Source organism: Dipodomys ordii, unplaced genomic scaffold (assembly GCF_000151885.1).
Source record: "Dipodomys ordii isolate 6190 unplaced genomic scaffold, Dord_2.0 Scaffold44, whole genome shotgun sequence".
Lineage (NCBI taxonomy): Eukaryota > Metazoa > Chordata > Mammalia > Rodentia > Heteromyidae > Dipodomys > Dipodomys ordii.
In genome coordinates this window covers 8,364,711-8,390,327 of record NW_012267260.1, presented here as the reverse complement: position 1 = coordinate 8,390,327, position 25,617 = coordinate 8,364,711, and the positions used below count along the sequence as shown (strand labels likewise).

The 25,617-nt window shown below is 38.4% G+C and overlaps 1 protein-coding gene across 1 annotated transcript in view; it reads left to right on the top strand.

The window, feature by feature from the left end:
* Ubr2 (ubiquitin protein ligase E3 component n-recognin 2) overlaps positions 1 to 25,617 on the top strand; it is a 102,241-nt gene that overhangs the window by 9,961 nt on the left and 66,663 nt on the right. Inside the window, exons 2-13 of the mRNA XM_013019099.1 lie at positions 535 to 794; positions 3,085 to 3,163; positions 5,919 to 6,032; positions 8,985 to 9,115; positions 10,537 to 10,675; positions 11,955 to 12,017; positions 16,104 to 16,224; positions 18,124 to 18,231; positions 18,640 to 18,728; positions 19,654 to 19,752; positions 24,710 to 24,873; positions 24,966 to 25,065. Coding sequence (XP_012874553.1) covers positions 535 to 794; positions 3,085 to 3,163; positions 5,919 to 6,032; positions 8,985 to 9,115; positions 10,537 to 10,675; positions 11,955 to 12,017; positions 16,104 to 16,224; positions 18,124 to 18,231; positions 18,640 to 18,728; positions 19,654 to 19,752; positions 24,710 to 24,873; positions 24,966 to 25,065 — 1,467 coding nt within the window. The remainder of the gene's footprint in view (positions 1 to 534; positions 795 to 3,084; positions 3,164 to 5,918; positions 6,033 to 8,984; positions 9,116 to 10,536; positions 10,676 to 11,954; positions 12,018 to 16,103; positions 16,225 to 18,123; positions 18,232 to 18,639; positions 18,729 to 19,653; positions 19,753 to 24,709; positions 24,874 to 24,965; positions 25,066 to 25,617) is intronic.

Sequence of the window (25,617 nt, the reverse complement as noted above, 5' to 3'; positions counted from 1 at the left end):
TTATTTTTTCCTACTGTTCTAGAAGATTGCTTCAAGAGTCATTTTGCAGAGAGCTTGTTACATTTTAATTTTATCCACACTTTAAAGTAGAATTGAAAATTTTTACTTTTATACTTAACCACCAAATATTTGGCATTTGAATAGCTTCTGATATACAATGATGTTGTAAACAAAATCAATGTTCCTTCCTTCCTTCCTTCCTTCCTTCCTTTCTTTTTTGTCGGTCGGTCATGGGGCTTGAACTCTGGGCCTCAGCTCTTCAGCTCAAGGCTAGTGCTCTACCACTACAGCCACAGGGCCACCTCTGGTTTAAGAGTCTCAAAATTTCCTGCCCAGGCTGGCTTTGAACCGTGATCCTCAGATCTCAGCTTCCTGAGTAGCTAGGATGACAGGCGTGAGCCACCAGAGCCCGGCACAAAATTTCCTATTTATCTTAGACCTAAAAGAAAGTTGGACATAACAATTTATTGACATTGCTTAAAACCATCTTTTCTGTCTGTCTGTCTCTCCCTCTCTCTTTTTTTTTTTTTAAAGAAATGGCTGCAAGCAAGTGACCTCACTAAAGAAGTCTATCAGCACTTAGCACACTATGTACCCAAAATCTACTGCAGGGGGCCCAACCCACTTCCCCAGAAAGAAGATATGCTGGCACAGCATGTTTTGTTGGGACCAATGGAATGGTACCTTTGTGGTGAAGATCCTGCATTTGCATTTCCAAAATTTGAACAAGCAAACAAACCTTCTCATCTTTGTGGTCGCGTGTTTAAAGTAGGAGAACCTACATACTCTTGCAGGTATGCCATCATATTTTCTAAAGACTTTTTCCTTGACCTCTAATTTTGTTTTTACCCGAAAACTTAAAACTTTGTTTTATTTGTGAAATAGAAATCAACATTTAAATAAGTTCTCACCAAAGATACCTACTGTTTAACAAATGAATGTGGGTTTTTTTTGTTTTGTTTTTGTTTTTGGGTCAGGTCATGGGGCCTGAACTCTGGGCTTGGGCGCTGTCCCTCAGCTCTTCAGCTCAAGGCTAGCACTCTACCACTTGAGCCACAGCGCCACTTCCGGCTTTTTTCTTTTTTCTTATATGGTGCTGAGGAATCGAACCCAGGGCCTCATACATGCAAGGCAAGCGCTCTACCACTGAACCACTTTCCCAGCCCCTAAATGTGGTTTTTTTTTTAGTTGTTTTTCTTTTTGGTTGGTTGTGGGGCTTGAACTCTGAGCTCTTCAGCTCAAGGCTGGCGCTCTCCCTCTTGATCCACATTGCCACTTCCAGCTTTTTCTCTTTATGTGATGCTGAAGAATCGAACCCAGGGCCTCATGAAAGGGAAGCAAGCACTTTACCACTGAGCCACCTTCCCAACCTCACAAATAATTGTTAAGTGAACATTTGTGGAATGATTTTCTAGATGAAGAATTGGTTTGTCATCAGCATTCCAGAGCCTGTTGTATGCTTTCTTCCTCTCCCATAATGAGCTGCCAGCTTGAGTTCACAGTGCTCACCTCCTTGCCATCCTTAATGTTCTTCAGTTACAATGATGCTTTTGATCAAATGGCCCACATTTAGCTAGTAGGGGTCTGTCATACTAGCTTCTTAGTGCTTTTCATTAGCTTTGGATACTTCTTCCCTTGCTGGTATAATGCAGATATCCACAGCTATCTTTGTAATTGTACTTGTTCAACCCACATGTACAGTCATCATTTCTCTAAGGAGTTTTCTCTTCATTGGGAATGATAATTAGAATTAAGGTCTGGATGCTACCTGTACTTATTACTACTAGGAAGACTTAACTTTGTTTAAAAAAAAAAATCTTCTTAGGTGATAATTGCATATAGAAGAGAGGAGATTTGTTAAGTGCCATGTCCCCTTTTTGGCTCTCCATTCTTATTTCCCAGAACTAATCATCATTAGCACTTTCAGAGGTTTTCTGTGTGTGTGTGTGTGTGTGTATACCTTAAACATGCATACATACAAAGGGGAATATATTACATATACTGAAGTACATTTTCTTTTTCTCTAGCAAGAGTTTGTCATCTTTCCTTTCAGTTTAGCTAGCTAATATCCCATTGTGTGATTCTACTATTGGTAAGAGGAATTATTTGTTTATGCTTGTCCTGGTGCTTCAACTCAAAGCCTGGGAACTGTCCCTAAGGTTTTCTGCTCAAGGCTAGCACTCTACCACTTGAGCCACATCTTGCTTCTGCCTTTATTTAGAGTTTAACAGACTTTCCTGTCAAGATTGGCTGTGAACCACAATCCTCAGATCTCAGCTTCCTGAGTAGCTAAGGTTACAGGCATGAACTGTTGGCACCCAGCTGCATTAATTATGGTGTATAGTTACGGTGGCTCATACCTGTAATCCAATTAACCAGCAAAAATCTGAAAGTAGACCTATATGTGGCTCAAGTGGCAGAGTACCAGGCTTGAGCAAAACAGTTAAGGGAAAGCACCCAGGCATTGAGTTCCAGCTCCAGTACTGGCACTAAAACAAAAGAACATTTTTTTTTTTATTTTTTTGCTGGTCATGGGACCTGGGCACTGTCCCTCAGCTCTTCAGCTCAGGGCTAGCGCTCTACCACTAGAGCCACAGCGCCACTTCCGGCTTTTTCTGCTTATGTGGTGCTGAGGAATCTAACCCAGGGCTTCATGCATGTGAGGCAAACACTCTACACTGAGCCACCTTCCCAGCCCCCAAAGAACATTTTTTAATGTAAAATTTAAAGTAAGATAATTTGGTTAAAGCCTCTGGGTATTTCTGGTAGTCTTTTACTTTTTATTTTTTATTTAGCATGGTGAAACACTTAGATCTAGGCTGCTTTTGTATGCTATTGCTAGAATCCCTTTGTGTGTATTACTGATGTTTAGAGCTATAGTAGATCTAATTGAACTTCATAATTTACAGATAAGGAAGCTGAAGCCCAATTGTTCCAGCACTGTCCTTTTATTTCTTTTTAAATAATACCTCTATTCTAGCACTTCTAGGATGGGTTCTAAACTGATGTGTTCTAAACTGAAATATTCTGTTGTGAAATAATATTATCTTACAACACTCTGATTTTTTTTCTTTAACTTTACAGAGATTGTGCAGTTGATCCAACTTGTGTTTTATGCATGGAGTGCTTTTTGGGAAGCATTCACAGAGATCATCGATACAGGGTTAGTAACATCCAAATAACAGCTATTATTGAATTTTATACTAGAGTCTTCTTTCTTTTTAAAACCCAAGGATTGAACAAAAAATAGAGGGAGAATGATTGTAGAAGAAATATGTTCTTTGCAAAATGTAGCACAGTGGATGGATGCTGCCCTCGCAATCACAAGGCCTTAGGTTCCATTCTCAGTACCATGACAGAGGCATGCAATACAATTAAGAGGGGGCCCAGATCCAGCATATGAAACAGATCGGCATATAAAACAGATTAAAGCTGTCCTGTTTCTGCTACTGGAACTTGAAGATAGAACACGAAGTTTCAGAAGTTAGGGAACAATTATTTGTTGGAACTCTCTACAGTGATCATAAAATGATAGAGGAGGATTTTTCCTATGTTGCTTATAATTCACGAGTCCTGCTGGATCAGCCCCCTCCCCCTTTTTTTTTTGTTAGTTGGGAGCCTGAACTCTGGGCCTGGGTGCAGTTCTTCAGCTCTTTAGCTCAAGGCTAGCACTCTACCACTTGAGCCACAGTGCCACTTCTGGCTTTTTCTGCTTATGTGGTGCTAAGGAATCGAACCCAGGGTCTCATGCATACAAGGCAAGCACTCTACCACTGAGCCATCTTCCCAGCCCCTCCCATTTGTTTTTTATCCATCCTACCCAAATACTGATGATAATGAAATAAAACAGTTGAGCCTCTTATATTCTCATATGTCTCTTTATTCTCATAAAATACTAAGAGATTCTCAGTTTCTTTTAAACTGCTTTACCTATTGCTTGGTAACTAGAACAAGCACATAAGCCCTAGGGTGGCATTGTCATTTTCCAGATGGCTGCTTACCCATCTTTCTTGGCATATACCTGCAACCCTTGGGAATAATCAAAATTTATAGGATCATATTAATACACTGTGATACAAAGTGCATGAAAATATTTTTTGGTAGAATATAGTAAGACTTTTTCTAAAAATTGCTGTATCTTATTCCCATAATTAAACTCTTCCTCATGGTACTTTAAGAAAAGCAGCATGGGAATTAGAGTATATAGCTCAAGTGCTAGCCATGAGCAAAAAAAGCCAAATGAGAGAGTGAGACCCTGAGTTCAAGCCATAGTACTAGCACACACACAAAGAAAAAAAGAATGTTTATCCCACTAATTATTAACTAACAGGTTCTGTCTTGCCAATTTTTTTTTAATAGGTGCTGAGATTTGAAGTCGGGCCTTTGTACTTGCTTAGCAAACATTCTGAAACTTGAACTGTACCTGTACCTAGCTCTTTTTACTTTTATATTTTAGAAAGGATCTCATACTTTTTGCCTCAACTATAATTCTCCTACCTTTGTAACTGGGATTGCAGGCATATGTCACTACACATAACTTGTTTTGGAGATAGAGTCTTACTAACTTTTCCTACGGCTGACCTCTAACTGTAGTACTCCCACATCCATCTCTCATACCTGGTGTCCTTTTTTTTTTGTCGGTTGTGGGGCTTGAACTCTGGGCCTGGGCACTGTCCCTCAGCTCTTCAGCTCAAGGCGAGAGCTCTACCACTTGAGCTACAGCGCCACTTCCGGTTTTCTGGTGGTTTATTAGAGATAGGAGTCTCACGGTCTTTCCTGCCCGGGCTGGCTTTGAACCGCGATCCTCAGATCTCAGCCTCCTGAGTAGCTAGGATTACAGGCGTGAGTCACCAGCGCCCGGCTATACCTGGTGTCCTTGAATCACTGCTATATCTTACAGAAATGTACATGATTCTGTTAGGCAGAGAAGGTGAAGAGGGTTTTTTTTGTTGTTGTTTTTGTTGGTTGTTGGCCTTGAACTCAGGGCCTGTGCATCGTCTTTGAGCTTTTCTGCTCAAGGCTAGCACTCTACCACTTTGAGTTACAGCTCCACTTCTGGTTTTTTGGTGGTTAGAGATAAGAATCGCATGGAGTTTCTTATCAAGGCTGGTTTCGAACAGTGATCCTCAGCCTCCTGAGTAGCTAGGATTACAGGTGTGAGCCACCAACACCCAGATGTGAAGAGTTTTAATGAGCAGGCCTTCCACTTTTATATTTCTTGTTTTTTTTTTTTTTTTTTTGGGTCCGGTTGTGGGGCCTGAACTCTGGGCCTAGGCACTGTCCCTCAGCTCTTCAGCTCAAGGCTAGAGCTCTACCACTTGAGCCACAGCACCACTTCCGGCTTTTTTCATTTTGCTTATGTGGTGCTGAGGAATCGAACCCAGGGCCTCAGGCATGCAAGGCAAGTGCTCTACCACTGAGCCATCTTCCTAGCCCCATCCACTTTTATATTTCTTGAGCCCCTGTTATTCTTACAAAGAGTAGATTTTTAGAGTTTGATAAGAAGAAAAAAGCATTTCTTTGAATCAGTTATTTTCTATTATAATATCACTACCTGGTAACATACACAGCAACATTATATCAATTTAGCAAAACCCACCAGGAAAACCCTGTGGCCCTCATGATCTTTCCTAATTCAGGAAACATGGCATTTTTAAAATAGCTGTAGTTTATTCAACACTTCAAACTTACTCATTTTGAAATTACTTACATTTCAAAATAAACATTATAATCAGCCAACAGACTTATGTTAAATAAACTTTAAAACACTGTGAGGTTTGACATTTTAATTTTTTCCCTCCAGAGAAATGAAATATGTAAGGAGCATTATTTCCTTGGGCCTGATACTCTTATTATTTACTATCTGATAGCCTTCAGTAAATGGTTATTGATAAGTTCCTTTATAATTTTTTTTCAAGATGACAACATCAGGAGGTGGAGGCTTCTGTGACTGTGGTGATACGGAAGCTTGGAAGGAGGGCTCTTTTTGTCAAAAGCATGAAACACATACTTCTGAAATTGAGGAAGAAGAGGTAAGAAGGTTTACACAAAGTTGTTTCTTAAGGAAGTACTAAATGTTTAAGGCACAGATGAGCACACAGTGTTGCTACTGCTAACAGTGATCGAGTATACTTTGCAAATTCTAGAAAGTCTGATTGCATTTTTGTCTGATTTAATTTTGTTTTAACCTCATATGAGGGATTTTTCAAGTACTAATTTATTATTGAAAGGATTGTTTTTCCTGATTGTGTAGACTAGGTTAGTGTTTGCATATTTATGTTATGAATAAAACTAAAGGATTAGTTGCCAATACTAATCATTGCCTCCTAGTGATGGGACCAAGTGTAGAGATAGTTTAGTGAACGTTATCTCACACCTGATGGAAATGTGGTTTCCTTTTTTTTGTGTTTTTTTGTGTGTGTGCGTGCGCACACACACGCACACCTGCATGCACGCTCGTAGAGTATGTGTATGTAACTGGCACTTGGGTTTGAACTCAGGACCTCACTCTATCACTTAAGGTGTGCCTCTATTTCGTTTTGTTGGTTAAATGGAGATAAGTCTCAGATTTGTCAGCCTTGGCTGACTTTGAACCTCAGTCCTCAGATCTCAGCTGTTGAAAGAGTATATCCTCCAGGTACTTGACAGTTTATGAAACCTCTGAATTCTGCCATTTCACAGTTCCATGAAGAGACATGAAACCTTCCAGGAAAAGTCTATAAAGTATTGAGAGGGGCTGGGAAAGTGGCTCAGTGGTAGAGTGCTTGTCTTGCTTACATGAGGCCCTGGGTTCAATTCCTCAGCACTGAATAAGCAGAAAAAGCCAGAAATGGTGGTGTGGCTCAGGTGGTAGAGCACTAGCCTTGAAATGAAGAACTCAGAGACAGCACCCAGGCCCAGAGCTCAGGCCCCACAAAAAAAAAAAAAAAAAAAAAAAAGTATTAAGAGATAGCAAACAGGGCTGGAAAGTTGGCTCAGTGGTAGAGCGCTTGCCTTGCATGCCTGAGGCCCTGGGTTCGATTCTTCAGCACCACATAAGCAAAAAGAAAAAAGCTGGAAGTGGCGCTGTGGCTCAAGTGGTAGAGCGCTAGCCTTGAGCTGAAGAGCTGAGCTCAGGACAGCGTCCAGGCCCAGAGTTCAAGCCCCACGACCAGACCCCCCAAAAAAAGAGAGATAGCAAACATACTTTCATTTTTCCCAACCTACTTGTGTTCTCTTAGAACATAAGTGCCTTAGATTTTCCTAACATTACATTTACTATAATAAATGAGTAGATTTTGTTCAAACCTCCCATCTCTTCACTGCAGGAATAATTCTTTATAATCTTAAGTTACGGATTTTTCAAAAAGTTAATATGTTTAGGTAGGGCTTGAGGTTATGACTCAGTGGTTAAGTGTATGATTAGCATGCCTGAGGCCCTAGCCAAGCCCCAACACATGCACACACACTATTCTATGCTATAATGCTCTAGTAGCACTGCTGTAGCTGCAAAAATGACCAGTTTGCCAGGTACCAGTGGCTCACACTTGTAATCTAGCTACTCTGTTGACTGAGATTTGAGGATTGTGTTTCAAAGCCAGCCCAGGCAGGAAAGTAATAAACTACTCAGAAAAAACTGGAAGTAGTGTTTTAGCTCAAGGGTAGAGAGCTGGTTTTTGAATACAAAATGGCTCAGGGACAGTGCTCAGGCCCTGAGTTTGAGCCCCAAGACCAGCTAAATAAATAAATAAAATGACTAGTTTGTGATTGTCCAGTATGCTGTATTTGTTTTTATTATTCTTTAGAGATAAGGTCTTGGTATCAGGCTGACCTTAAACTCAGGATCCTTGTGAGTGCAAGAATTATATACACCACCACACCTGGTATTAGGATGAACTTTTCTATTTTAATTAATTACATCTAGAATATTCAGTAGAAAGGAAACATATCTGCCAGGCCAAGGGATTGTGTAGTTTTGACCCTGTAGTTTAGAATTCTCAAGAATTGTAGTTACTTCTTTTTGTCCAGACCATTAAGTTTCTATAAATCTTTTAGTTCTTTAGTCTCTGGATGCTTTGAATTATGGGATGTAATCGTAAGAAATGATTATTTGGTGAGGTTATATTTTTGAGTTGTAGTTTTCAATTTTGTTTCGGTGTAGTTTGAGTTATTATTATTACTTTTTTTTTGCACTAGTCCTATGTCTTGAACTCAGGGCCTGACAATGTGCTGTCCATGAGCTTTTTTTTTGGGGGGGGGTCCGGTCGTGGGGCCTGAACTCTGGGCTTGGGCGCTGTCCCTCAGCTCTTCAGCTCAAGGCTAGCACTCTACCACTTGAGCCACAGCGCCACTTCCGGCTTTTTTCTTTTTTCTTATGTGGTGCCGAGGAATCGAACCCAGGGCCTCATACATGCAAGGCAAGCGCTCTACCACTGAGCCACCTTCCCAGCCCCTGGGAAATATTTTTTGTTTGTTTAACCTACAGATGCGGGATTAGAATATAAAGCTAGAAAGATAGTTTGGTGATAGATTTTATAGATCATGAAATACTATTCTAAAATTGTTTAATTTATTCATTAGATGTTTGGGTACCATTGAATATTTTAATTCAGTTGATTCAAAATTGAAGTTTTGGGCTGAGAAGGTGGCTTAGCAGTAGAGTGCTTGCCTTGCATGCATGAGGCCCTGGGTTCAATTCCTTAGCACCACATAAACAGAAAAGGCCAGAAGTGGTACTGTGGCTCAAGTGGTAGTGTGCTAGCCTTGAGCTGAAGAGTTCAGGGACAGCACTCAGGCCTAGAATTCAAGGCCTAGAATTCTCCCCCCCCAAAAAAAAAAATTGAAGTTTTTCTGAACAAAGTATTTTAGTAAGTTTCATTCAGAAGGTGTTGAATAGTGGATTAAATTGAAAATTGAAAAGTGCTTTCAGAGGACTGGGTAGAATGAGAAATTTAAAAATTATTATGTATTTAACAAGATTTCATTCTTGTTTTTCTATCGTTTAGGATCCTCTTGTGCACTTATCAGAAGATGTGATAGCAAGAACTTACAACATCTTTGCTATTGTGTTTCGATATGCAGTAGACATATTAACCTGGGAAAAAGAAAATGAATTGCCTGCAGATTTAGAGATGGTGTAAGTATAGATAATGTATTCTTTAGGTGTATGGAACACCTCTTAACTTTTAACTTTCAAAAAGCTAGAAATTGCACATTTGTTAATGGTTTTTAGCAGAACAATAACTTTGATATTACAGTTTTTAAGTAAGTATAAGCCACTTAATTAGTTAAAGTTGCTCTTAATTGGATTGTTTGTCACTCCATGTGGGGCTTTTTGGTGGTTATTTGTAGTTAAGAGTCTTACACATTTTGCTGCTTGGGCTGGCTTCAAACCAGGATCCTTAAGATGTTAGTCTCCTAAGTAGTTAGGATTACAGGTGTGAGCCATTTGTGCCCAGCTGTAGACATATTTTGTACTATTTTAAGACTATAATTGGTTTCATATATAAGCAGTTTCTTATTATATGGTAAAATTGTTAAGTAACTCTATAATTATGCTTTTGTGTGATACTAGATATGCACCATCAAGACCTTGTACTTAGTATGCAAGCACTATGCCAACAATTGAGCCATATCCCCAGATCTTAACAGATTTACTTTTTTTTTATCATTTATCCTATATTGAAAAATTAATTCTTTATTATAAGTATGAGATTTGAATAAATTCTTGATCATGGGGTTTAAACTTAGGGCCTAGACTCTGTCCCTGAGCTTTTTTGTTCAAGGTTAGTGCTATACTACTTTGAACCACAGTTCCACTTCCAGTTTTCTGGTGGTTATTTGGAGATAAGAGTTTGATGGATTTCCCTGCCCAGGCTTCAAACTGTGATCCTCAGATTTCAGCCTTCTAAGTAGCTAGGATTGCAGGCATGAGCCATCAGCACTTGGCACAAACTAAACATTAACCATTTTGATTTCCATTGTAAAATTCATTTAGTGCTGTAGTTTCTTACTGTACATCTTCCTCTGATTGTGAACCAGTTGACAGCTGGTCCTGACTTTAGGTCCTACATAATTTCTCCAGCACTTCTCTGAACTCCCAGACTCATTAAGTCCTGATCTGTATCCAGTTCACATAGAGTTATTGTTTCAATATTTGTTTTCTCCACTAGACTATTTCTGTAATGTTGTGGGACATAGAGAACACAACCTATTTACTGATAGGTGCCCACTACAGGTAGCATGTTCTGTGGAACAAAGTATATTCTTAAAATATTTTGGTGGGGCCAGTAGGGATTTGAAGTGTATTCTTTTTTTTTTTTTTAATTGTGAAAATACCATACAGAGGAGTTACAATTACATGGGCAAGATAATGAGTACATTTCTTATCAAGCATTGTTGCCTTCTCCTTTGTTTCCCCTTCCCATCCCTTCCCATCTCACTCCCCCTCCCCCCAAGTGTATTCTTAATAAATAAATCAACCTGGAACAAAATAGTGCATAGATAATCCAATAGATAATAAATAATGCAACCCATGTTTAATGTTTTGTCCCACAGAGAGCAGAGTGACACCTACTATTGCATGTTGTTTAATGATGAAGTTCACACCTATGAACAAGTTATTTATACTCTTCAGAAAGCTGTGAACTGTACACAAAAGGAAGCCATTGGCTTTGCAACTACAGTAGATCGAGACGTAAGTGATTTTATAGTATCACCTAACACATTTGAATGTTTTTTTGTTTTGTTGGTCATGGGGCTTGAACTTGGGTCCTAGGCACTGTACCTGGGCTCTTTTGCTTAAGGCTAGTGCTCTATCACTTTGAGCCACAGCTCTACTTTTTTTTTAAGTGTTCTTTTTTTGGGTGGGGGGAGATAAGAGTCTCTTTAGGCCAGGTGCCAGTGGCTCATACCCGTAATCCTAGCTACTCAGGAGGCTGAGGTCTGAGGATTGCAGTTCAAAGCTAGCCCAGGCGGAAAAGACCATGAGACTCTTATCTCCAGTAAAACACTGGAAAACTGGAAGTGGCGCTGTAGCTCAAGTGATACAGTGTTTACCTTGAGCTGAAGAGCTGAGGGACAGTGCCCAGGCCCAGAGTTCAAGCCCCATGACTGACAAAAAAAAAAAGTCTCTCGGACTTTCCTGCCAGGGCTGGCTTTGAACTGTGATCCTTAGATCTCAGCCTCCTGAGTAGTTAGGATTATAGGCATGAGCCACCAGTGTCTGGCACATTAAAAATGTTTCCCCAGTAAATTTACTTAAATATTTACTAGGTTATTTGTTTTTATTTCATTTGAATATTAGCTATAAGCTACAGCCAGATAGAAAATTTAAAAAGAAATACATAGTTGTCCTATTCTTACAGTGATAAAAAACAGTCATATATAAAAAGAGAAATTACTGAAGCCTACTGAAATAAATGTCATATTGTTCAAAGAATTATACTTAGTAATGGCTTTAAAAGTTTAGGATAGCTTTGAAAGAAAACTTTATTGTTCCTTGATGGGTAGGGTGAATGTGCTACATACCAAAAATTGATTAGAGCTTGGTGTGGTGGCCCAAACTTTTAATCCCAGACTTGGGACACTAAGGCTGGAGGCTCCTAAGTTCAAGGTCGGCCTGAGCCATGTTAGTGAAATGTTGTTGCAGGATAGAAGATAAAAAAGTTGACTGAAGGGGCTGGGGAGGTGGCTCAGTAGTAGAGTGCTTGCCTTGCATGCATGATGCCCTGGGTTCGATTCCTCAGCACCACATAAGCAAAAAGAAAAAAAGCCAGAAGTGGCGCTGTGGCTCAAGTGGTAGAGTGCTAGCCTTGAGCTGAAGAGCTGAGGGACAGCTCCCAGGCCCAGAGTTCAGGCCCCACGACCGGACCCAAAAAAAAAAAAAAAGTTGATTGAAGTTATGTTTTCAAATTTCAAACTTATTGATGTAAATGTTTATCAATATTAAATAGAATATTTGAATATCTTTACAGGGACGTAGGTCTGTTCGATATGGAGACTTTCAGTATTGTGAACAAGCAAAATCAGTCATTGTGGTAAGTAGTTTAAATTATGTCTATATTTTATTAGCTTAAAATAAGCTACATATTTTAGCATTTATGAAGTATTTTTATGCCTTAATGAATATAGAACTAATATCAACTGAAAACTATGTTTAAAGATGATATATATTCCATTATTTTAATTTCTTCAGATAAGATTGATAGGACTGGGAATGTGGCTTAGTGGTAGAGTGCTTGCTTACCATGCATGAAGCCTGGTGTGGCAGAAAAAGCCAGAAGTGGCATTGTGGCTCAAGTGGTAGAGTGCTAATCTTGAGCAAAAGAAGCTCAAGGACAGTGCCCAGACCCTGAGTTCAAGCCCCAGGACTGGCAAAAAAAAAGATAATAGAAAAATGAATATTTAACATCTTTTCTATCTTCTTATTTGGTCATCAGAAGAGTCTGAAAAGATGCTTTGCTTTTTGTTAATAAGATTTCACACTACCTTTTAGGAATTAAATTGGCCTCTAGTGTCAAGATGAGAATTACAGGCAAGATGTTTCTTGTTAAATTATGGCAAAATGCACTGCATGTCCTGATAGCATTTATTGCATTGTTTTCTTCTTTTTTTGTTGGTCATGGGGCTTGAACTCAGCACTGTCCTTTAGCTCCTTTTGCTCAAGGCTAGCTCTCTGCCACTTGAGCCACAGTGCCACTTCTTTTTTTCTGGTGGTTTATTGGAGGTAAAAGTCTCATGGACTTTCTGTTCTGGCTGGCTTTTACTCATGATCCTCATATCTTAGCCTCCTGAGTACCTAGAATTACAGGCATGGGTTACTGTTACCCAGCTAAAACATTTTTTTATCTGTTCCATGTCACTACATTTTATATCCTTATTCTTTTAAAAAATAATTTTACATATTATAAATATAGTTAAATATACAGGCAAATACATTAATATATTCAGGTAAAAAGAAAAATTGACATGTGTGTCCACACTGTACCTTGTTTTTCCCCCTGGGTTGTTTCTTCTTAATTCCCTACAGAAAACTAAACTAGTGGGGGCTGGGAAGGTGGCTCAGTGGTAGAGCGCTTGCCTTGCATGCATGAGGCCCTGGGTTCGATTCCTCAGCACCACATATGCAAAAAGAAAAAAGCCGGAAGTGGCGCTGTGGCTCAAGTGGCAGAGCGCTAGCTTTGAGCTGAAGAGCTAAGGGTCAGCACCCAGGTCCAGAGTTCAGGCCCCACGACTGGACCCAAAAAAAAAAGAAAAGAAAAGAAAACTAAACTAGTTTACCTTTTTTTTTTTTTTTGCATGTTACTTATTAAATATCTTTTGACATTGTATGTATTGCTACAGCTCCACTTACTGGATTTTAGTAGTTTGTTACAGATAACAGTCTCAGACTTTCCTACTCAGACTGGCTTCAAACCTCAATCCTCAGATCTCAGCCTCTTATATAGCTAGAATTAATTTTTTTAATTTTATTGTATTGTAAAGTTGCTGTAGAGAGGGTTACAGTTACATGAGTAAGACAATGAGTGCATTTCTTGTAGATGATTGTTACCCCTTCCCTTGTTGTTGTCTCACTATCCCTTCCCTCCCCCCAAAATTAAGTATTCTTAAGAACCCAAAGTGGTGGCTAACCCCTGTAACTCCAGTTACTCAAGAGGCTGATAGCAAAAAGATGGCAGTCAGAAATCAGCTTGTACAAAAAGCTTATGAAACCCTTTTTCATCTAATAGCTGAGTACGGTGGTACATGCCTGTCATCACAGTTATGGCAAGAAGCATAAAATAGAAGAAAAGCTAGACTGTCTATTAAAAACTACCAGTGTAAAAAAAGGTTGGGGTGCTTAGCAGTAGATGACGACTAGCAAAGCAAAAGGCTTTGAGTCTAAACCCCACTACGGTTCCCCCAAAAGGAAGTTTTCCTAAGATACTGAACTTTGAATTACTCTACTTCTGATGTTCAAAGGTATCCCTGAGTGGGACTGGTAAGAATTCAAGGCTGCTATTTACAGAAAAATGAGAATGTGAGATTTAAAGGCAATACTGTTTTTTTGTTTTGTTTTTTGTTTTTTTTTTTGGGGTCCGGTCGTGGGCCTGAATTGTGGGCCTGGGCGCTGTCCTAGCTCTTCAGCTCAAGGCTAGCGCTTTACCACTTGAGCCACGGCGCCACTTCCGGCTATTTCTGCTTATGTGGTGCTGAGGAATCAAACCCAGGGCCTCATGCATGCAAGGCAAGCACTCTACCACTGAGCCACCTTCCCAGCCCCAAGGCAATACTGTTTTAATGATTGTTATGTTTTTTCTTTTGCATTTGTTACTTCATATTCTTCAATAGTATCTTCAATTTTTAAAAAATACCCTTGTATTTATAATGCTTGGTAGTGTTCGTTTAGGAATGAATAAACATGTTAGTGATATAGAATAGAGTCTACAAAAAGTTCTTCCTGTGCAGAAATGTAGATGACTTCAAAAGGGTTTACTTCTTAGCTATGACAAGAGCCCCAGGTAGTAAAATAAAATGGAAATATAAAAATGTAATATTTATACATATTTATATAAACATATTTATTTATATAAACATATATATTTATATAAACATATTTGTATAAACACATTTATGTTATGTAAAAATAATATATAATACATAACTGTGCTTATATAATGTGTATATTTTTATATTATGCTAATATAAGTAACATTTGTATATAACTATATAAATATAAAATGGTGTTAGCCATTATAGGTAACAATATGGAAATTCCTAAAAAATTTTAAACCACAATTACCATATGAAAGATTTTCAAGAGTTGAAAAGCAGAGTCTCAAAGAAATTCATGTAATCCAAGTGTCTGTTGACAGAAGTATATAGAGGCAAAATGCAATATATATGTAGAGTATTTTGCAACATTGAAGATGAGACAGTGCTACAAGTATATCACCCTTAAATATAGACTAAGAGCCGTAACCCCAAATATTGATGGCAGTAATGATAACATAATTACATCTGTACAGTGAAATTAGTTAAATAAGGGTATACCTGTTAATATATTAATTTAGTGGCTGGGAAGGTTGGCTCAGTGGTAGAATGCTTGCCTTACATGCATGAAGCCCTGGGTTTGATTCCTCAGCACCAAATAACAGAAAAGTCCAGAATCAGCACTGTGGCTCAAGTGGAGGAGCACTAGACTGGAGCTGAAGAGCTCAGGGACAGCGCTCAGGCCCAGAGTTCAAGCCCCACAACTAACCAAAAACAAAACACAAAAAAATAATTTATATGAGCTGGGTACTAATGGCTCATGCCTGTAATCCTAACAACTCAGGAGGCTAAGATCTGTGGATCACGGTTCAAAGCCAGCCCGGGCAGGAAACTCTGTGAGGACTCTTATCTCCAATAAACCACTAGAAAATCAGAAGTAGTGCTGTGGCTCAAGTGGTAGAGCGCTGGCCTTGAGCTGAAGAGCGCAGGGAAAGCGCCCAGGCCCAGAAGCCTTATGACTGACAAAAAAAAATTAATTTATATGAAATGGTAACCCCTCTATACAACACTTTGATAATAACAATAAAATTGTATATTAGCTGGGTGCTAATGTCTCATATCTGTAATTCTCGCTACTCAGGAGGCGGAGATCTGAGAATTATGGTTTGAAGCCAGCCTGGGCAGAAAAGTCCCCATGAGACTCTTATTTCCAATTAACCACTCAAAAAGCAGAAGTGGTGCTGTGGCTCAAGTGGTAGAGCACTACTAGCCTTGAACACAAAGAGGTTCAGACACAGTTCCTAGGCCTTGATTTTAAAGTCCCACAGCCACCAAAAAGAAAAAAGAAAAAGATAGAAAGCAAGCCTGAACATCTAAACCATTTGTAAGTTGGTATGAGAGGCTTTCAAATACACAAGCAAAGTTTCAGGTGATTCAGAAGTATGCCTTATCATTGTATATGAGACCTAAGATTCCTTCTAGAAAATAATGGTTGAGCCAAGTAAGGCAAACTTTTAGAGTGGTACTTTTATTACACATACACTGGAAATTCCCCTATGTTGCTGGTGTGTTTATAATAAATAAAACATTAACTTGTTTCTGCTAATAAAATAGCCTTTTTAAGTTTTTTTATCTTGCCATTTCTTTTTAAGAGAAATACCAGTAGACAGACAAAGCCACTCAAAGTCCAAGTTATGCATTCGTCTCTTGTTGCACATCAGAATTTTGGTTTGAAAGTTCTGTCTTGGCTTGGAAATATTATTGGATATTCAGGTAGGTTTATAATAGCTTGTGGTATTTGATTATCAAAAAATGATCTATCGTACAACCTTGCAAAACTGTTTTTGGAAAAATTGTCAAATAGGATAATTTCTTTTATTTCATATCTTAATATTAAAAATACTCAATATTTTTATTCATAGACTATAAGAATGAAACACTTGTGTTTACCTGAATTTGTTCCACAGGGTTTTTGACATATTCACACAAAGAACTCTCTGTTCACATAATGTAGGAAGCATTTAATTAAACTACTATAAACAACTTTATATGTTAATGCAGTATAAATCTCAATGATTGACCAAAGAACCTTTTTTTCCTAATGGAGCATTCTATGGAACTCTTTACGCATTACCTTCATTATCCAGCTAAGTAAATTGGATAATTCTCTTGAATTAAAACCTAATGATGATGAATTTAAATTATAGTGCACTAATGTTGGTACTTTTTTGTGGGTTTTTTTTTGGCCAGCCCTGGGACCTGAACACTTGGCCTGGGTGCTATCTTTGAGCTTCTACTCAAGGCTGGCATTCTACCACTTGCCCACAGCACCACTTCCAGCTTATACATGATTAATTGGAAATGAAAGTCTCACAGACTTTTCTATCCAGGATGGCTTTGAACTAAGGTCCTCAGATTTCAGCCTGAGTAGCCTCCTGAGTAGCTAGGATTACAGGAGTGAGCTACTTTCACCAGGCCATCATGCTATTTCTTAAGAACATTTTAATACTATGTAATGGTTAGTCTTTAGTCCTTTACATGACAGATTTTTATTAAAGTTTCATTTTTTATTTTGTAAAAACCAGTTATTTAAATGATAAAGTATAGGATAAAGCAATGCTAAAAGTTTTGGCTATTTTAATGTTTATTCTTATGTTTGAAGAGCCTTAGAAAGCTTAGAAGATGAAAAAAGTTGTCTTCCAACACCTCTCATGTGGCACATCCACACTAAATTTTTTTTTTTTTTTGGGTCTGGTTGTGGGGCCTGGACTCTGGGCCTGGGCGCTGTCCCTCAGCTCTTCAGCTCAAGGCTAGCGTTCTACCACTTGAGCCACAGCGCCACTTCCAGCTTTTTTCTTTTTTCTTATGTGGTGCTGAGGAATCGAACCCAGGGCCTTGAGCATGCAAGGCAAGCGCTCTACCACTGAGCCACCTTCCCAGCCCTCCACACTAAATTTTTTTATGTGAACAAAAAACATTCTGTTTAACATTAATAAAATATTCTGGCATATATTAAATACAGAGATCATGCATTTTTAAAATATTAGCATAATTTTATATTTTACTTTTCTTAAAATATGGAGTATACAACAATTTTACCCTTCAATTGCTAAAAGAACAATAGTGTTTTGGTAGATTTTTCCTTGAATTCAGTTTATTAAAGCATAAAAGGTCATTGCCTTTCTAATAGACATTTTACAAATAAGAGTTGTCAAAGGGTGGGAATAAGAGTTGGACATAAGTCGGATGCTGGTGGCTCATGCCTGTAATCCTAGCTCCTCAGGAGGCTGAGATCTGAGGATCACAGTTCAAAGCCAGCCCAGGCAGGAAACTCTGTGAGACTTTTATCTCCAGTAAACCACTAGAAAAACTGGAAGTGGTGCTATGGCTCAAGTGGTAGAGTGCTCGCCTAGAGCTGAAGAGCTGAGGGACAGCGCCCAAGCCCAGAATTCAAGCCCCATGACCGACCAAAAAAAAAAAAAAAACTTACACATATTGTTGAAATTGGAATTTTTGCCTATTTTCTGAAAATAGTTTATATGTCCACTTCTTCTAAATGAATTTTACCTTCATTAAGACATGTAAAACTCCTCGAGTCCAATTAAACATACAATAAAATGTAATTTTAGTATTTGAAATTTCTCTTATTATTACTGAATATTTTATTTAAAGATGGTCTCCGCCGGATTTTATGTCAAGTTGGATTACAAGAAGGACCTGATGGTGAAAACTCTTCTCTGGTGGATAGACTGATGCTTAGTGACTCCAAATTATGGAAAGGTGAATCTCATAACTACTCTTAAGGTATAGAGTTAGGGTATAAAATAGTTTCTCATCTGGGAAGGTATTTAATAAATATATTTGTTCCTTTTTAAATTAGCATTTCAGGCTGAGGAGTAGGTTCAGAAAATTGCAAAGAGAAAAAAAGAAAAAAAGAAAGAACCAACCCTTTAAAGGGTTGGAGGATGGGGGAGGAGGATTGGGTGGGGGCTGAGGGGGAGAATGGGAAGGGATGGGAAGGGGAAACAAAGGAGGAGGCTACAATGCTTGATACAAAATGTACTCATTATTTGCCCATGTAATTGTAACCCCTCTGTACAGTATTTTCACAATAAAAAAAAAGGGTTGGAGGCATGGCTTGTGTGGTAGAGTACCAGCCAATGATCTAATATTCTGATCTTCCTAAAGGTGCCAGGAGTGTGTATCATCAGTTGTTCATGAGCAGCCTCCTTATGGATTTGAAATACAAGAAACTATTTGCTGTTCGATTTGCAAAAGTAAGTGTTTTCTCAGTTTTGAAGATTAACAATAGAAGTTATATATGAAATACCTATAACCTGTGGTCATACCTAGGCTTCAGACTGTTAGCTTCTAATATGTCAGTACCTTGATTTTAAATTCCATGAAATTTCAGAAATAATCTTTGTATCTGTTATTGATAAAATAAAGTTGTAGAAGCAAAACTTGTTTGTCACTTCCCATAAGGTCATAAATAAATATCTATCTGTGCAGGGTTTATTATAGGACTTGATAAATAATTAAACCTATGACATTATGAATCAATAACATTGATTCTGTTAAGTAAAATTCATTTGAGTAAATAGCAATCATAGTTGAAACAACATGTTTATTGGATATGATTAGGGATCAAGGACTCCTGGTGGTTGACTTAAGTTCTCCTTTTAAACGGCATATGATTAAGCTAATTACTTATTCTTTGTATGCTTTGAATTAGGAGTTCTTAACCAAAGAAGCATGTAAGAATCATTTGGAGAGCTTTATCAAAATACCTGTTGTGTTCTATTCTCAAAGTGTCCTGAAGCTTCACCAAGAGTGGGGTCCAAACATGCATACTTTGCAGGAGTCATTAGGTGATCCTGATGTGCATCTAGAAGTGATGGGAGTCTGGCTTCATGGTGGACAGTGTGATTTTGTTGGGGGTTGCTCACAGAGTACATGACATCCCAGGATTTTAGTAGCTGTTTATTCACTATTTAGACTGCTAAACTGCTGTTACGCCCCATTAGATTTAATATTTACACAGGATTCCACAGTGATTGAAGATTTGTACAGGATTTAATTAGTAGATATCCTGCTCATCGCTGTGTCACTCTGTAACATTCTGCAGCACTTTCTTTTCATGATAGTCCTTAAACATTTGGTTGATGTGGATTAGAGGTGAATTTCCCCCTTGTTGTTTAGAATTACCAGCATTTGCAGAGGGATTTTATGGAGGATGATCACGAGCGAGCAGTGTCGGTGACTGCTCTGTCTGTCCAGTTCTTCACCGCACCTACCCTGGTGAGTAGTGATTGCCTTTCCTTTGTAACTGATAGCTGGCACTCCTTGCCTTGTTTTTGCCTTCTTAATAGAACTATGAGCGTTTGCAGAGTGATTATGTGACAGATGACCACGACAGAGAGTTTTCAGTCGCAGATCTCTCGGTTCAGATATTCACAGTTCCTTCTCTTGTAAGTACTGAAAGACTGGAACTTTGTCTTCCATTAACAGAAGTAAAGCTTTAAAGTAATAGAGAAGAGCTGTGTCTTCCTGAGAAAGGTAATAATTTACTAATAGCCCATCAAACATCATACATCTTCAACCACACTAGAACATATCCTTGAATATCAAAGAAATTATTGGGAGAACTTCATGTAAATTTTATTTAACTTTTTAAATCCTTATTTTCTCATAATACTTTCTAAAACTTTATTTTTTTATTAGCATACATTAGTTGTACAAGTGGGGTTTCATTGTGACATTTCCACACATGTGAATAATGCATCTCCATCATCCTCACCCCTCTATCACTCCTTTCTCCCTTCTTCAGTCACTGTTCTATTTTCATACATTCAATGAAATCTACATGGACCATATTCATCCTCATCCACCCTCTTAGCCCTCTCCAACACCACTTTGGCCAACTTATTTTACTTTCCTGCCCTTTAAAAAAAAAATGTGCATTAATTGCACTAAGGGGTTTCTCTGTGTAATTCAGATATGCACGTGTTATATTTTTTTCAAAACAACCCTTTTTATTGCTATCTCTTCCTTTTTCCCTGAGCCCCTTATTGATCAACAGGTTTCATTGAGGTTCTTTGTACTGTCTTCATACATAATTATAATGTATTTTGAGATTATTCACCCTCAGTCTTTTTCTGTCTCCCTCAACCTTCTACATAGTCTTACAGTTAAAATCATGTTCTTTGTATATATATTTATATATGTGTGTGTGTGTGTGTATGTGTGTGTCTTTTAGTTCTAGCTTCCACTTGTGAGCAAAAATATGTAATATTTGGCTTTTTTTTTTATCTTGGTTTATCTCACTCAACATGATGTTCTCAAATTCCATCCATTATCCTGCAAATTACATAATTTTATGTTTTCCTTATGTCTCTTAATATTTCATCATATACATTTATTATATTTTCTTTGTCCATTTACCTGTTGTTGGTCACCTTGGTCCCTAGAGGTTTTGAATTGATGAGGTAATATTTAGCTGGTTTATTTTTAACAGTATCCTTGACATTAAATACAAGGGGTAGCTAAAGTGATTGAATCACAATGATTGGCTGGTCTTCTATTAAACTTTAGTAGCTGCTTCCCGAGTCATCATTATGTTTTACCATAGAAGTAATTAAAAATTATACTTCATTTAACAAATTTGTCGAGTACCTATTAGGCGTAGTTTTAGGCTTTAAAAATACATTGGTGTTCCAGGTACTGGTGTCTAACAACTATAATCCCAGCTACTTAGGATTCTGAGATCTGAAGATCACGGTTCAAGCCATCACAGACAAAATGTGAGAGATTAATAAACTAGCATAACTCTGGAAGTGGAGCTATGCCTCAAGTGGTAAAATACTAGTCTTGAACAAAGAAAGCTCAGGGACAGCACCCAGGACTGGAATTTTCTCCTCCCCCCCAAAAAAAAATGGTGGACAAAACATATGATTCTTGTTCAACCAACCATAGTGGGAAAGAGTTTTATACATAGTGGAACTGTGTTACAGATACCATATGATCATTGTCTACTCTTTTTTGGTGCTGGACTGGCACATGAATCCAGGGCCTAGATCAGTTTATGACAGAATAAACTACATGTACTAGGATGTAAAGCAACATCAATATACTACTCTCAGGCAAAAATGTTGCTGTGAACAAGAAATGTCAGCTGAATAAACTGAAAAATGGCTCATTTCCCTTGACCAAATTTCTTGTCACAACAGAAAGGAAGCAGTTGTCGGCTGCTAGCCTGTGGACCTTGGAAAGAACTGCCTTAGATTATGGCATGCATCTTTTACTTACCACAAGCAGGCTCCCATGTGCTTTCTTGGAGGATGGAGCCCAGGCTCCCATTCAGCTTTTAAATTGCTGCACATGAAAATGGGGATCAGTCTTTTGCTGTGGTGGTTGAAAGGGTTTTTGGGGTTTTTTTGGTCTTTTTTTTCAGTTTTTTTTTTTTTTTTTTAGTTATCCCTCTCCTTTAGCTGCAAAAAATAGGCTTTATTGCTTGATGGGCATTTTGCTTTGCTTTTCCATATGGACCCATTGATTTTCTAGTTAATTAGACCTTCAGCTCCAAATCCACATTTATATCCTCGAGTAACAGAAAACCTGGGGAAACTTGCTACCATGTGGGTCCCTAAAGGCCCTTGCCAGCTGCCATCGTTCTTCCCATCTTCTAGAGTTTTATGATCCTTTTACATACTGTCCCCAAAGTGGTGCTTAGTAACATCTCTTCCATCTTCCCTGAACTACTCAGCCAAAGTTCATTCTTCAGTACATTCCAAGTTTCTATTGAAACTCATCACCTTTTCATAATTTTCCCAAAAATGCAAATTACAGTTATTTTAAAATCTGTATCTAATAATAACATTGTTGATCCCTGTAGCTCTGTTCCTGCTCACTTTTTGTTGTTTTGCTCTTTTATTCCTTTGGCTTCTCTCTCTCTCTCTCTCTTTCTCTCTTTCTCTCTCTCTTCCTGTTAATCAGTCCTGGGGCTTGAACTCAGGGCCTGGGCACTGTCCGTGAGCTTCTTTGGCTCAAGGCTAGCACTCTACCACTTGAGCCACAGAGCCACGTTCAACCTTTTCTATGTATGTGGTACTGAGGAGCCAAACCCAGGACTATTAATTTGTTTGTTGGTTTGTTTTTCAGTCATGGGGCCTGAACTCTGGGCCCGGGCGCTGTCCCTTAGTTCTTCAGCTCAAGGCTAGTGCTTTACCACTTGAGCCACAGTGCTACTTCCAGCTTTTTCTGCTTATGTGTCACTGAGGAATCAAACCCAGAGCCTCATGCATCAAGGCAAGCACTCTACCACTGAGCCCCCTTCGCAGCCCCCAATATTTAAAAAAAATCATATACAATGGTCTTTTTTTCTTTTCTTTTTTCTGGGCTTCAGGATTTTGAACTTGTAGGCAGGTACTCTACCACTTGTACCACATGCCTTCAGCCTTAGGTTGGCTTTCTTTGTAATTATCCTTGAAGTTTGTTTGTATTATTAAGTATCTATGCTGGGGTTTTTTGTTTTTTTTAATCAGTTCTGGAAATTCTGGAGCTTTTCTAGTATAGTTTCTCTGTATCTGTCTCTCTCTCGCTCTCTCCTTCTCCCTCCCTCCTTCCCTCCTTCCTTCCTTCCCTCCCTCTCTCCCTCTCTTCCTCTCCTCTCCTTCTCTTCTTCTCCCTCCTTCCCTCCCTTGTGTGTATGTGTATGGCTTAAACTCAGAGCTTTGTATTTTTATTTATTTAGTTTTTGTCAGTTATAGGGCTTAAACTCAGGGCCTGGCTGGTGTCTTTGATCCACTGTGCTCAAGACTAGTACTCTACCACTTGAGCCATAGCACCACTTCCAGTTTTTGAGTGGTTGACTGGAAATAAGAGTATCACGGGGACTTTTATGCCTGGGCTGGCTTTATGCCTGGGCTGGCTTTGAACCATGATCCTCAGATCTCAGCATCCTGAGTAGCTAGGATTACAGGTGTGAGCCCCTAGTGCCCAGTGAGCCTTGTACTTTTTTGTTCAAGTCTGATGCTCTACTACTTGAGCCCTTACCTATAGTCTGGCTGTTTGCTGGCTAATTAGAGATGGAGTCTCTTTGATTTTTTTGCCTGAGTTAGCTAAAATGCATCTAATAAACATCTTACTGAATAAAGTATGATATGAATAAGTATACCTAGTAATAATTACAAAGACTGAGGGAAAGATAGATGAACTGCTGTGTGACAATCTTTAAAATATATCTAATGAAAAAGTACAGTATTTATAATATACTATCCTTAGGGGGAAGAAGATAAAATTATGTATGTCCATTCTTACATATTTATTATGCACTTTATCTGTATTATATGTGTGTATTTATTTGGTGCAGATCCTAATACTGTATGTATATCACCCGTGGAAGATATGTATAAGAAATGGGTGGTCGGGTGCTGGTGACTCACACCTACAATCCCAGCTACTCAGGAGGCTGAGATCTGAGGATTGCAGTTCAGAGCCAGCCAGGGCAGGAAAATCCCTGAGACTCTTATCTCAGTTCAATGCTAGAAAACCGGACGTGGCTTTTTTGCTCAACAGGTAGAGCACTTTGAGGTGAAGAGCTGAGAGACAACGTCCAGGCCAAAGTTCAAGCCCCACAATTGATAGAAAGAAAGAGAGAGAGAAAAAAGAAAGAAAGAAGGAAGGAAGGAAAGAAAAGAAACTGCTAAAAGGGTTTATATTTGGGTGGTAGACCTCAAAGCTAGTCAGCTTTTTTACCTGTTACATTTGGCATCATTTATGTATATGTATTCAGAAAGACATAGATATATTCATGGAAACAAAAGCAAAAATAGAAACGAAGGCAAAAATAAATCTGAACTAGGGAGTTTAAGCGGAAATACAATTTCCTGCTGGATTCTAGAAAATCAGTAACAAACTTCTATATATTCTAGAATAACTACCATATCATTATAGGCATCCAAATGTCTGTTAAGGAAATGTTGCTGCCTGGTTTACATCCCACACCCTGAATTTTCTTTGAATAAGGAGTCTTCTGTTCCTCATTTTGTGGCATCTTTCTCACATCTGATGTCATTGTTGCTTCATACATAGGGTAATTGGAGTAATTGTTACTTAAAAATACCCAGTCGTTCATCTGTGACTTTATACATTTATATTGGAAAAAAGTTTAAACCACTGTGCTAAACAGTGTTTCTGGATTTTTTTAGCTTTGTAGGAAATGTTTTATTACCATGCACTCTGATACACTTTGTTTTAGGCTCGAATGCTTATCACAGAAGAAAACCTGATGGCCATTATCATTAAGACTTTCATGGATCATTTGAAACAACGAGATGCCCAGGGCAGATTTCAGTTTGAACGATATACTGCTTTACAAGCCTTCAAGTTTAGGAGAGTGCAGAGCCTTATTTTAGACCTCAAGTAAGTTTTTGTTTAATTATCATACTTACAGTATGTCATGCACAAAAGAAGTCAGTGTATATGTTCATTGTTCCTGCTCTCTTTCTACTCAGGTATGTGTTGATTAGCAAACCAACTGAGTGGTCAGATGAGCTGAGGCAGAAGTTCCTAGAAGGGTTTGATGCCTTTTTGGAATTGCTAAAATGCATGCAGGTATGTATAAATTGATACATTTCTCTTCCCTTTTTTGTCATTTATAACACTGAATACATGTTTTTGCTTTTCATTTTTAAAAAAACTTACTTTTATTTTTTTATGTGGTACTGGAGGAATTGGACTCAGGTCTTCATGCATTGTAGGCAAGCACTGTATCACTAAGCCAGCCCCTTATTTTACATTTAAACACATTTTTAAAGGCTGAATTTGAGGAGATAGAATTTGGATCAAGAAAAACCTCTGTAATTGAAAGTTCTTAGGGTTAGAACAATTAAGATTCCAACAATGGTCTAGTCATATCTGTTCAGTGATTCTTTTTGTTACCATTAATGCTGTTTCTTTAGAAGTTGCAAGGTTTTTGTTTGTGTTGGGAGTTTTGTGGGAGTTTTACATGTTCCTACTTGGAAGAATAAAGTTATTTGAAAAACTGCGGTTAGGACTGGGAAGGTGGCTGGGAAGGTGGCTCAGTGGTAGAGCGCTTGCCTTGCATGCCTGAGGCCCTGGGTTTGATTCCTCAGCACCACATAAGCAAAAAGAAAAAAGCCAGAA